The sequence below is a fragment of the Oenanthe melanoleuca genome, chromosome 17 (genome assembly GCF_029582105.1).
Source record: "Oenanthe melanoleuca isolate GR-GAL-2019-014 chromosome 17, OMel1.0, whole genome shotgun sequence".
Taxonomy (NCBI): domain Eukaryota; kingdom Metazoa; phylum Chordata; class Aves; order Passeriformes; family Muscicapidae; genus Oenanthe; species Oenanthe melanoleuca.
In genome coordinates this window covers 9,613,282-9,626,490 of record NC_079350.1, presented here as the reverse complement: position 1 = coordinate 9,626,490, position 13,209 = coordinate 9,613,282, and the positions used below count along the sequence as shown (strand labels likewise).

General features: G+C 48.8%; 1 protein-coding gene across 3 annotated transcripts in view; it reads left to right on the top strand.

Annotated features, from left to right (window-relative positions):
• LOC130260170 (discoidin domain-containing receptor 2-like) overlaps window positions 1-13,209 on the top strand; it is a 50,445-nt gene that overhangs the window by 24,131 nt on the left and 13,105 nt on the right. For 2 of the 3 annotated variants that reach the window (XM_056505329.1, XM_056505330.1), the window contains exons 2-7: window positions 1,876-2,007; window positions 5,920-6,022; window positions 7,963-8,191; window positions 9,372-9,519; window positions 10,270-10,375; window positions 11,446-11,632. In XM_056505329.1, the coding sequence (XP_056361304.1) occupies window positions 1,944-2,007; window positions 5,920-6,022; window positions 7,963-8,191; window positions 9,372-9,519; window positions 10,270-10,375; window positions 11,446-11,632 (837 nt within the window). In that variant the 5' untranslated portion in view covers window positions 1,876-1,943. Of the gene's footprint in view, window positions 1-1,875; window positions 2,008-4,838; window positions 4,942-5,919; window positions 6,023-7,962; window positions 8,192-9,371; window positions 9,520-10,269; window positions 10,376-11,445; window positions 11,633-13,209 lie in introns of those variants that run through there. The other variant, XM_056505331.1, reaches the window with a different exon arrangement.

Here is a 13,209-nt window from a genome sequence, read left to right as displayed (position 1 = left end):
TCAAGTTAAAGCCTTGATGTTGGTGACAGGTCCTGTGGCAGAACTGTCTCCCCAGTGCTGAACTCTCTGCAGTTCCCTTTGCAGGTCTGGCTTTGGGAGCTCCCAAGACACCTTAGCAAATCACCTGCATAAATTAACACCCACCAAGTCTGTCCTCAAACTCTGCCCCAAAACTTTACAAAGTCTCCCTCCAGTTGAGTACTCAAAGTCTCTTCTCTGTGGGAGTTGCAGTCTGCCCTGGGATGGTGGGAATGGACATGGTTTCAGCAGTGATCACCTCCTGCCATTCCAGGGGGAAGGATGACCTTGGATGCACAAACAGCTGCAGAGGGCTTGGTCAAAACCTCTTCTGTGGTCGCCAGACCCTCCTGCTGAGGTCTGGGCTTGTGCTTTGCTTTTGCAGCTCACCACAGGGGATGCCATGGGATCACAGCCCCTTCCCAGCCCTGGCCAGGGTGCCCCTGGGGGGAGCCAGGGGGTGGCTGGAGCAGGAAGGACCTGGTGATTTTAGGGGTTTTTTGGTTGCCTGGCTGGGCACAGCAAGGCACAGGCACCCAGCATTAGCTCCCCCTCCTGTCTGCGTGTTTGGCTCCCTTCCCAAGAAGGCCCTCAGTTGTTTTTCAGGCTCAGAGCCATCTTTTCTGTTGGAATCCAGCAGGGACAATGGCCAGTAGCATATCCTTAGGAAAGAGAAGAAAAACAGGGCATGCTCCAGTGATTCTAACCCCGATTTAGCTTCTGGGCATCCAGCAATCTGCAGCTGGGGGATTTCCCAAGCCAAAGGTTTTACCTTTGCATTTAAGGAGCTGTGGAGTATCTGTCTGTTGTGAATATATCCAGTTTCTTTGGTTTCCATGGCAGCTCAGGGCTGTGACTTGTACAGTTTGATTATGTTGGGTGGAAAAAGAGAGCCTTTTGTTACCCATCTCTGAGTTAATGGCATCTGATGCTCCTGCATGCACTGGCACAGTGATGGGCCCTTTTACAGCCTCTCCTCCTTCACTAACAAATCCCAACATTCAGTGGTGCCTTTTTACTAAAACTCCAAGGATTCTTGAGCAAACACCTTCTGGTCCTGGCAACTTTACATTTATTGATTTGTTCTGTTTTCTTTTCTCCTGGCATTCCATTATGAGACTGAGCCTCTAACCTGCCTTCTGTAAAATTATTCTTCAGGATGGGAGCCTCCCAAGGCTCTTTGTAGTGAATGTGGGCACAAAGAATTCACAGAACTGCTGATCTGACCTGCTGTTCCTTTAGGTGTTAGCATGGCTTTCCAATGAAATTGCCAGTGTTGAGGCCTTTGCTGTTTTCCTTGTTTCCAAACAGGAAATGAAGTGTGCTCACCCCTGTGAGTGCACATGCACTTTTGACAGCAGTGTGGATGTGCAAGGAGAGATTATTTTCACCTTGTTTTAAACCTTTATATTAAATTTGTGTGGCAAGTTTGCTTGGCTACTTGTTGCCAAGGTTTAGGTGGATAAAGCCTGCTTGAGGAGCCTGGTTGGACTGCCCAGGTTCATTTGCAGCTGCAGTTTCACTACTTGGTATTTTAGTAAGGAAAGGGAAGTATTGGTGAGGGAGGGATTACTTTGCATTTGTTTCAGAGCAGTTGAGAGGCTGCATCCATCCACAGGAGTCATGGCAGCTGAGAGCCTGAAGGATGGATTGCCCTGGGAGCTTCAGGGGTGCTGTAGACAGTCAAGTGATCACTGGTTCTTCACTGAGCCTCTGATCTGGTGATGAGCAGCAGGGCTGAGGTCAAAGACACTCTTGAAGGAGGGAAGATTGCCCAGCCCATCACGAGGCAGTGACACACAGCACAGAGGAACCCTGTCTCTGGAGGACTCATCCTCTCTTTGCTTTGTCTTTCAGAGATGTAGATGGCAGCTGCTGCCTTTGAAGGACTCGTCTGACCCTGTGCAGCACCTCCAGTTGCTACCATGATCTTCTGCATGCTGCTGCTGGCCTCCCTGCCTGAGCCCTCTGGCACCGAAGTCAACCCTGGTAGGGAGCTGCAGCCTGGGAGGGGACTCATCTCCCACCTTCTGTGTGCTCCTCCTCAGCCTCCCTCTGCCTTTCTCTGTGGGGAGTGAGTGTGAAGGTTGCATGTAGAGACAATCACTGGTGTAGCTCCTGAATGTCCTCTGGACTGAGATATTCCTGCAGAGCTGTGCTGGAGTGGGACACTGCCCTGCCAGTCCCAGGAAGGCACATGGACATCTCCTTTCTCTGCCCCCCCAGGCCTGTCTTGAGCTCTGAACATCCCCCCATGGCTTTGACTGCATGGCCTGCAGGACAAACCCTGCTCCAGACTGGCTCAAAGGTTCTGTGCTCACTGTAAAACAAATTACCAGTTAGCAAAGCCTCAGCCACTGCTCTCCAGCCAGCAAGGGGCATTCTGGAGGGAGAAGTGTGGAAGGACAGATAGAAAACCTTACCTGGCACAAAGATAGGGTAGAGACAGAGATGTGAGCCTGAGTCCCTGTGGAGGGCAGGACCTGTTTTCCTACAGCATTTGGCAAGATGCAGTCATGATGGAGATGAATGAGATGATGGTCTGCAATGTGTTGCAAAAATTCCTGTAATGAGGTGTTTTGAGCTGGAGACAGACTGTGAAATAAATGAGTTTAATCCTTTTCCAGCTTGGCTGAAGGTGTGGTGAGGCAGCAGTGCTACCCTGAGGGCCTGTGCTGGCTCTGCTGGGGCTGGCTCTGTTTGTTTGGAGCCCTTTGTGGCTGGCTCTGACCCTGCTCTGGCCTGTGGATGTTTGCAGAGGTTTGAGGTTGTGCTGCAAGCAGCCAGAAGTGAAGTGAGGGTTGTGGGGAGCTCAGCAGCGTTCCTGTGCTCCCTGTTACACAGCATTCCCTGCACTGTGCACCCCACCACACACCCAGCGTGGAACTGGGGCTGCCATCTGCTTCTGGTGGTCAGACCTCACAGACAGGAGGGGTGGCAGCTGCAGGGTCAGTCCCAGGCAGATTCCTTTGGAGGGTGCTTGGTGCAGGAATAGCTCTTCCACACCAGCTCCAGGGAGCTGGGTGGGCTCTGAGCACAGGTCTGTGGTCCCACCTCCTGCAGGAATCTCTTCCATCAACAAATGACCCCTCACACTTTCCAGCTCTGCCTGTGACATCCTCAGGCAGCTTTGCTTCCTCAGCCCCCCCAGCTGCTCCAGTGCCTCTGCCTGGAGCTGGTCCTGCTCTTCCCAGACAGATTCCAGCACCATGGCCCAGCTGGTGCTGTTGGCTGTGATGCCAAGGATTATCCTGACCTGCTGCAGGAGCAGCCTGAAGCATGTCCTGCACTGCCTGATAACCCACAGGGGCTGCTTTGGGGGTGATTTCAGACCTGTAGCAGGGTCCTGCTGAGTCCTCTTGTCTTGCACCAGTTGTTTGACCTCACTGGCAGATGGGCTGGGCCACTTGTCTGAGCCCCTGGGTGCCCAGTAAAGGGTCAGCAGTCCTGGTGGCACCTAAACAGAGCCCAGGGATGGTTTTGCTCAAGATAGGTGCATTTGGTGAGAGCCTCGTGCTGCTGGCTTTGGTGACAGCTGTGGCCACCCACAGAGTGCATCCCTCAATGCCAAGGACACTCTGGGCTCTGCTGCCAGCCCTGGGCTTGTGAACAAACAGGTTTTGTTCAGGGTTGCAGAAAGTCTCAGTCCCCCAGAGCCCTTCCCAGCTAGCTCTCCATCTGGCATTGCTGACCTTTAAATAAGGTGTGACCACACAGGGCTCACACTGCAGGAGCTCCAGAAGCACTCTCTGCTTTCAGATGGTGACCCCACCCTTTTGGAAAGTCTCCATTTATTAGCCATGGCTCAGCAGCAGATCAGGCTGTGCTGGTCTGTGTGGGACAGGTGAGGGGGCAGGCACTGGAGGCTGGTTTGCCTCCCCAATACCTGTGCAGTGTAAGAGCAGTGCTTGGAACCCTTGGCTAGCAGCAGGCACAGCTGCTCTTCATCCCAGGCAGACACCAGTTTCCTCCTGGGGCATTCAGGCCTCTTGGCAAACCCCAGGCTGTGAATGCAGTGGTGATACAGGGTTCCACCCAGCCCAGTGCCTCCAGCAGGATCCCATCCCCCTGACTCTGACAGGGTGCACAGATGGCACACAGCAGAGCTTTACCCAGGGATACCTCAGATCACTGCAGCTTCCAGAGCCAGGGCTTGGGTATGTGCTTGTGGTGACTGTGAGTTTGTTCAGCTGGTTTTCTGAACCCATGGGAAACTGTAGCATTGGAGTGTTTAATAGGTTAAGGGTTTATATTCTGTTTTGAGCTCTCCTACCTGATCTTTTGCTGCCTCCTGGTTCTGGTGTTTTGAGAGACAGTGAGGATATCTATTGTTCAATATAAATTATCTTTGTCATACTTCAGCAATCCCTTTTGGAAAAATGAGACTGCTGATCTTTCCTTCTCCATCATCTGTGTTGCCTTCTCTGCCTTTTGATGAGGGAAGGAAGGAGCAAGAGCTCTATTCCTTACCTGCCTGGCATGTGACCATGAACACAGGCTGTGCTGTAATGCTAATTCTAGTTTGTTTTATAGGTATTCCCACAATTTTAAAAAATATTAGGTATTTTTTAATATTAAATAACCTGGTATCATTAGCAAATGTTGTCACCTCACCAGCCATCTCCTTCACCTGCTGATTTAGGAATACTGAGCACATCACACTTTCACTGGTACAGTGCAGGCAAACCCTACTGAAGCACCACCCTCTGTTTGCAAACATTTCTACATCAGATCTGTCAGGCACTCATTCAGCCTGAGGTGCTTTATTCTGTGTAGTGATAACAGCAAGGTGGTTTTCATCCCTCTGTCTTGTCTTGTAGCTTCTGAACCTGCTGAATGAATTTCATGGAATCCCAGAATCTCCTGAGTTGGAAGGGACCCACGAGGATCCTTGAAGTGCAACTGCTGTTGAGCTGTATCCAGGTTTGGTACAAGGGTGGCAGGAAATCATCTGAGGTCCCTTCCAACCCAGCCCATTCTGGGATTTTGGGAAACCAGGAGGACACCCAGGGCAGCCCTGTCTGAGGGAGAGGCAGCCAGAACTGCTCCTGTGGCAGTGAATGCATTCAGATTTAGAGTTTTCCCAAACATCTCTAATATTCCAGGACTGGTTCCTGGAATAACTGATTCCATGTTTAAAAACTTCTGTAGGAGAGAGGGCCTCAAGGCCAGCTAGGATTTGTCAGCTGCATCTGCAGGGTGCTGGTGTGGAGAGCTTTTGGAGATCCATGGCTTGAGCCAGTTGTGTCTGTGCTCTCTGGAGGCACCAAGTTGAGGAGAATTCCCAAATTCCCATGCTGGGGAGAAGTGCTTGCTCCAGCTGAGGCTGGAGGCAGGAACAGACTGGGATGAGGCAGGATGGATGGACAGGGGCTCATGGTCAGATGTGAACTCCAGCCTGCAGTGACAGGACAGAGCAGATGTTCCCATGGCTTGTCATCTGCAATACATGTTTAATTTCCCCCTTGTATCTGAACTGGTGAAGGCAATAATTGTTCCTATTTGAGTACAAGTCAAGCATCCAGTTTATTCCAGGGCCAGAAAAATCTTGAACAAAAACTTCTTTTTTATGTCACATCATTATTGATGAATAATTTCTCATTGTAAAATGGGCCCATGCAACCAGTAACAATAATATGGTTTGGGGATTTTATGCTCTTAAAATGTTTATTTGTAAAATTTTTGCCTTGCCTGGGCTCTGCTGAATGATACTGTAAGTCTGATGCATTACTTATAATTACTGATAATTATGAAGTATTTAATTTTTTTTTCATTCTTTATTTTAGCATTACCATGTTTATTCTCTGGGCTTGATAACCTTTTAATTAAACTTCCTTGGTGATTTTTAAAAGAAATGAATTCTGATCTTTGTTGTTTTGTTGCCTGTGTTGCCATTTTTAGCAATCTGTCGTTACCCCCTGGGGATGCACGAGGGGACCATCCGGGATGAGGACATCACTGCTTCCAGCCAGTGGTACGACTCCACAGGGCCCCAGTATGCACGGTGGGTTCACCTCTGCCAACAAATTCAGCCCTTTTTTCCCCCCCTAGATACCCAATATGTGGTTGAGGAAGATCCCCCACCCTCAAAACCTTGTTTGCTGCTTCCATGTTCAGTCTGGGCAGTGCTGAGTGAAAGGCCAGGAGGCAATGGCAATGTCACAGCTGTGATACAGGAAATTCTGGTTAAATATTAAGAAAAAAAAAAAATCCTTCTCCATGAGAATGAAGTGGGATAGGGACCCAGAGGAGGTGGTGATGTCTCAGTGTTTGGGGATTTGGCTGTACCAGGCCTGGAGCAACACAGGGCAGCCTTGGAGCTGGAGACTGATGTTGCCTCTGACCCCCATCTTTCAGTCACTCTGTGAATAAATCCTCCAAAGGATTTGTGACTTACAGGTCAGCCAGGGACAGTGCCCCTGGGATTCTTGTGGAGTGCTTTAAACTAAATCATAGGAAATCCTTTACAAGGATGAACTTTTCAACAGCATCCTATTGAGGAAATGGGCTGTGCTCACTCTGCCTCAAAAACCTCAGAAATGCAGTTCAGGAATTGTTAAGCAAGCAGCTGAATGAATTTCTTCACTGTCAAGGAGGCCTAGAGTATTTATCATAAGCTTTTTTTTTTTTTTTTTTTTTTTTTTTTTTGTCATTTTATTTTTCTCAAAGCTCTTAACTGATGATTCACAAAAGAGTTGCAAATGTGAGTTTTCTTAGAATTGTTTGTAGTGGTGATATCAAACATTCCTACAGCTTTGTTGCAACTCAGATAGGAATTTCAGGTTAACTATGATATTTACATTTTTATGATGAATTCATGCAGTCCAAAATCATTAAATTCTCCTAGTGCTCAAATATTATTTTTTCTTAGTCTGTGGTAGAGCAGTGATACTGTATTTTAATAGTGTTTGAACAGGCCTGTGGGTCTGAAAGCTGGTAGATTTTTCCTCTGAGTGTGGTTTATGTCCAGTGCTGCAAACACTTGGGGCATCTCTTGCCATCTGTTACATCCTCTCTGTGCTGGGGCAGCTGGCTGTCCACAGGGTGAAGGCATGAAGCTGACCTCACTTGCTTAGAGGTCAGAGCTGTCCCATGCAGATGTCTGTCCCTGTCACTGCAGTCACCTTTCCTGCCTTTTTAGAGCTTCTTTGACTTGTTATTCCAGTGTAAGAAAGTCTTGCACAAACAGCTGACCAGCCAGAGATTAAAATCTCCTCTGGCCTGAGCCTTGACCTTCAGTGTCTCCTCCTGGGTACCACGATGCCCTCACTGATCCCATCAGTTGGAGGTGGGGTAGCTGTTTGAAAGCCAAGGGCACTTCAGAGACTTGCTGTTGGATAAGAAATCCCTGTTGCTAAAAAACCCACACATTTTTGGTGTGCAGATACATTTTTCACAACTACAGCTCTCTGAATGTTCAGCTTAGGAGCAGGGACCTTCCCCCGACTCTCCTAGCAGCATCCTACACCAGCAGCTCTGCTGACTGCAGGAAATGTGAAATATGCATTGAAATGACCCAGAATAATTTCAAACAGAGCTTTTTTCACTAAAATGTATTTTTAAGGTGGCTCCTCTTTGAGCTTTGGAGAGCTGCAGGAGGTGGTTAAGCAGAAGCTCAGGCCTTGCCATGTGGGGTTTAGGAGCAGTGAGGAGGAAGGTGCTACAGGAGCAGCAGGGTTGTTTCTGATCAATGTGGAAATTCATGTCTTGGGAAGAAATTACTCCAAGTAGTTAATGAAAAATATCTGGAACTGAGGAGCTGTTCTGCATAGGGCAAAACTGCCTGTAGGATTTGAGTCTCAACTGGCCATCATCCCAAAGACCAGAGGTATTTGGTAGCCATTGCTGGTTTTGTTGCTTCCTCTCAATCCTCAAAGTTCTGGGAGTTTCCTCAATTAATCGTTGAAAATCTGATTCTTTAAGGCGTGTGATTTTTCCCCTCAGGTTACAAAGGGAAGAGGGGGATGGAGCCTGGTGCCCAGCTGGTTTGCTGGAGCCTGAAGATGTGCAGTTCCTGCAGATTGACCTGCACAAGCTGTTCTTCATCACCCTGGTGGGCACGCAGGGCCGGCACGCCCGCGCCACGGGCAAGGAGTTTGCCCGCGCCTACCGCATCGACTACAGCCGCAACGGGGAGCGCTGGGTGTCCTGGAGGGACCGCCAGGGCACCAGGGTGAGCTGGGGAGCTGGGGCTGCCTGCAGTGCTGCACTGTGCCAGAGCATCCTCCCCATCCTGCTTGCTGCATCCTGTTCCATCCTGGCTCTGCCTCAGCGCTGTGCTCGCTGTGCATCATCTGCTCTTTGTTTGAAAGACAGGTTTGCTAAGAAAGGAACCTCTCTTGAAATGGAGAATGTAAACCCCTCCCTCCAAATTATTATCATTTTGAAATAAAGGGGCTCTCAGGCAAAGATAGGGAATTAGGAATAACAGTTCTTTACTAGGAAAATTAAAATAGAAATACAGTATTACAAAGAACAATCCCAAACCCTGCCAGAGTCAGAATCCAAGCTGACACCCGTCAGTCAGTCAGGGTGTTGGCACAGTCCCATTCAATGGTGGCTGCATCTTCCTGCAGTGGCAGATGTGGTTCAGCTGGAGCAGTGCTCCTGGAGAAGGTGCAGTTTCCTCTGAAGCTCCAGGGATGATGTGGAAAGGTCTGGTTTTCCTCTGGAATCCAGTGTAAAAAGGCTGCTCTGGTGTTCTAAATCTCAGATTTTATCTAGGTAGGAAATGTTTGGCTCCTCCCCCTGGCTGGAGCATCTCCCAGTGGGATGATGTAATTTTATCAGTCTTGCACCGGGACTCACTGGCCATTAACAGGAGATATCTCCTGGAGGAAGGATGAGTTGTGGAAAAAGTGAAGAACACTGCCCCACCTGGTTTTTAACAGATGGTGATAGAGTACACACTGCTGGTCACATCCTGTATTGCAACCTAAGGCATGGTCTCATCCAGCAGCACTGCAGCATTCCTGACGTGGGGATCACTGGGATCAGCAGTGCCAGGACTGGAAACTGCTGCTGGGTTTGTCTCTCACACAACTGATTTGGGTTTTCTGGCCCTGCATGCTCAGGAACAGCAGCTGCACTGTATGGAGATGCTACACAAGGTGCATCATTTCCTTTGCTCCTCTCAGAAGATGGGCAGGATTCTCAGCTTTTCTACTGTGGATCTGATGCAAGGGTGCTTTTTTTCTGAAGGGTGTCTGAAGTTTTCTTCCTTTGCCCGCGTCCCCTGACCTGATCCCTCAAGTCAGGAGAACTGTGGCTCTTCACTACCTGCCTGTGCACGTCCTGAACTCTCAGGCAGGGGGGTGCAGGAGCACCACTTGCTGAGGGTGTTTCTCCTGCAGGTGATGGAAGGCAACACCGACACGTACGACGTGGTGCTGAGGGACCTGCGGCCGCCCATCATCGCGCGCTTCGTGCGCCTGATCCCGGTCACCAGGGCTGCCATGACCGTCTGCATGAGGGTGGAGCTCTACGGCTGCCTCTGGCACGGTGAGCGCCCCTGCACGGCCCTGGGGGGCTGCTGGAAAGGAAAAACAGTGAGAGACTCCAAGTCAGACATACAGTCTAATAGGGAAATAAAAAATAAAGCACTGTCAGAGTCAGAATAGAACCTGACACACCGCCAGTTAGGGTGGTGGTAGCAGTCCAGGTGAACTGCTCTTGTTGAAGCAGTGATCCTGTAGAAAGTCTGGTAGCTCTTGTCCTCTGGAAACCAGTGAATAAGGGCTGCTTGTTCTGTCCCAGACCCCAGATTATATCCAGGTGGGGGTGCTTGGCTCCTCCCCCCCAGGCAGAGCATCTCACAATGGGCTGATGTCATTCTATGAGTCATGGGTGGGTCCTTGATTGCCCATGAAACAGAAATGGCTCTTGAGGGAACTATCTAGGAGTCATGGGCAAGGCATTGATGGGCCCATTAACAGGAGATACCCGGGGGAAGGAGGCAAGGAAAACACCCATTAACAGGAGAAACCTGGGGGAAGGAGGGAATGAAAACACTGTCCCTCCTGGTTTCACCAGTTCATGGAGATGGTGATAGAAGATCACCATACTTCTGGGCACATCTTTACATTGACACCTGGCTGGGGCTCCCTTCATCCCCAGGTGTGCAGAGGGAGTCCCTGGCCCCTGGAACTGCTCCTGTTGGTCCATGTCATAAATAAAAATGTACATGGACACAGGTGGCAGGAGGCTGCTGCTGCTGCTGCATTTCTGAGGTGTGTGGCCTTCTTTTTTTAGATGGTTTGGCATCCTACAGCATCCCTGAAGGAGGGACAATAGCAGCTCCTGGCTTCCCCATCGTTTATCTGAATGACTCCACCTACGATGGCTACCACGAGCGCAGGTGGGAGAAGTTGTCCTGTTCTCTCTCTGTCACTGCAAATTCCTTCCTTCTCACCCTGTCACTGGTATCTTGTATCCCAAACACTTCTTCATGCCTGTAGGATGTTGGAAGAATGCTGAGTAACAATGTCTTTATATATAAATATCTGATGGATTCAAGCTGGACTGATACAGTAGAGCTTGGATATTTAAAAAAAAATAAAAAAAAAATTTATGTACAGAGTAGGTATTACAGGTAGTTGACCAGCAATAACTTAGGAACCTGCTGGGAAGTGTCAGGGAGCTGCAGCTGTAGGCACAAAACCCAACCTGCTAAGCCAGGACTCTTTGAAACTACTTAACCTCTTGTTCATGTGCCTGACTGGGCTGGAAGCAGCAATCTGCCTCCAGCTGTTGATCCTGGTTTGCAGTTCAAAGGCACATGTACCTGTGCTCTAGTGACAGGAGGGCTCACCTGGGGTGGACTTGCAGAGGGGGTCAGAATGGTTCCACACTGGCATCTTCTATTCTGGAAGAGTGCTGGAAAACTGTATGAGGGGCTTTGCACCCTCACATAGGAGTGGAATGAGACAGAGTCCTGCCAAAGAGTCCAATCAGCCTTGGAAAGAGCCAATAACTCTCTTCTCTTAGGAGCAGTGCCAGAAATGATCCTGGTTAGACCTGGCTGTGGCTCATGAGCTGCCCATGGTCTCAGTTCCCACTTTCCTGCCTTTCTGTGCCTGCCTGCAGGACTCTCCCCAGAGGTTCCCCAGCACAGGATGGAGCAGTGCTCCTGCCATGCAGCTGCATGGTGAGATGCTGCAGTTCCAGCTGAAAATGACAATGTCATTTTCCACAGTGTTTTTGTTCTCTAGAGGCTCTGCTTGTAGCTCAGCTTTGCTGTTGTCCTTGACACCAGTGCAAAAGCTTCTGCCTTTTCCCAAGCTGGGAATGATGCTAAAATCCCATCTCAAACAACATCAAGGTGGTGCTGCATAAGAGCAGTGAACAGAGTGGGTCAAGGGTAGAAAAACCGATATTTTTGTGGTTTCCCACTGGAGCTCTGGCTGACTGCTGCTTCTCCCTGGCCAGGCACCTGTATGGAGGGCTGGGCCAGCTCACAGATGGAGTGCTGGGGCTGGATGACTTCACCCAGAGCCACCAGTACCGCGTGTGGCCGGGCTATGACTACGTTGGCTGGAGGAACGAGAGCTTCAGCACGGGCGCCGTGGAGATGGAGTTCCAGTTCGACCGCCCGCGCAACTTCACCTCCATGAAGGTAACTCAGCCTGTCCCTCTGGCTCTGGGGCCTTCCAGTGCCACTGCCTGCCAGGTCTCCTGAGCCTGAGAGCCCCACAGCAGGACATGCTGGTGGTTTAAAGTTCAGGTTTTCCCAGCTGGTCACCAAAGAAGATTCAGGAGAATGTTCTCTGAGGTTTTCCAGGTTGTTTGTTGTTTCTTATCGAAGAAATTATTTTTCTAGCTAGCAGAGGTATGTTCAGCTTGAGATCCAGGGCACACACTGCCTGTCCTTGGGGCAGGACTTATCTTTTATACTATAAATTACATATCTAATATTTACAATTACTTTCCAAGACATGACAATTTTATTACATTGTCCAACTCTGTCTCAAACCAATCCAGTGATGCCATCCTGGCACTCAACGTGGATGGCATGAAGAAGAAGAAGAAAGAAAAGACATACCACACCCAAAATTCTCCATCTTAGCTATGAACCCCCTAATATAAACATTCCTAGAAATTCACTTTTTCACCTTCTAACCATCTAATTTATACTCTACTTATTTTTTGTGGCTTGTAATTCTTCCTGCAATGTTGGCAGATTTCTTCAGGAACTTAAGTCCGGCCCCCAGGGCCTCTGAGACCCTTGTCAGGGGGTCTTGAGGCATTCAGGGAAGCCAGGGGAACACCAGGCATCCCCTTTGGGGCATTGGATGGATTGGAAGGGACCTTGAAGCTTGACCCAAAATTACCACTTTTCTAACCAAAATGCTTCTTTGTTTCTAAAAGTTCTTCTTTTCAACCCAAAATGCAGCTTTTTGACCCCAAAATGCCTCATTTTGACCAAAAATTGCTGCTTTTTGACCTAAAACTGCCTCTCTGAGGGCAAACCCTGCCAAAGTCCAGCCTGGCCTTGAGTGCTCTTCCCAAAGCAGGAGCATACAACAAGTGCCTGACAGCAGAATTTGAGCAAGTTTCCCAGTGTAGAAAGGTGAAGCAGGTGAGCACTTGCTTCTGCAGAGCTCAGAATCTCCTTCCAGTATTTGGCTGGAAATAAATAATTATATTATTTATATAAATAATATAATATTATTATTATATAATAATAATAAAAAGGAGACACCTGAAGCAGTGTTTAGGCAGCTGAGATGGATGTAGGATGTAAAATTTACTGACCCCTGAGGTAAAGGAATGTGGCTGTGCTTCCATTTTGACCCAGCATTTCTCTTGTGCTGTGGGAAATTATTTAAACCCACAGGAAAAGCACGAGCTGAACTTTGAGTCTGTAGTAAACAGCAGGATCTTTTAAAAAGGATTGGTGGCTTTTCTTGCAGAGATTTCAAATGAAGGAGAACCCACCACATCCTTAAGTAAATTGTTTTGGTGGTTACTTACTCTGGTTTTATTTTGTCTATTTTTAACTTGCAACTGTTGGCTCTTTGCCTGCTTTTGCTGGCAAAAATAAGAGTCCTGCCTTCTCAGAAATCTGCTTCTAAACCATGATTAAAGCACTCTCTTAATCTTTGCTTCAGTAAACTAAGTTGGCAGGTTTCTCAATGCCTTCCCTGTGAGACCAAGGGTCATTTTTGGTGCTGTCACCCAATCCTTTTCTTC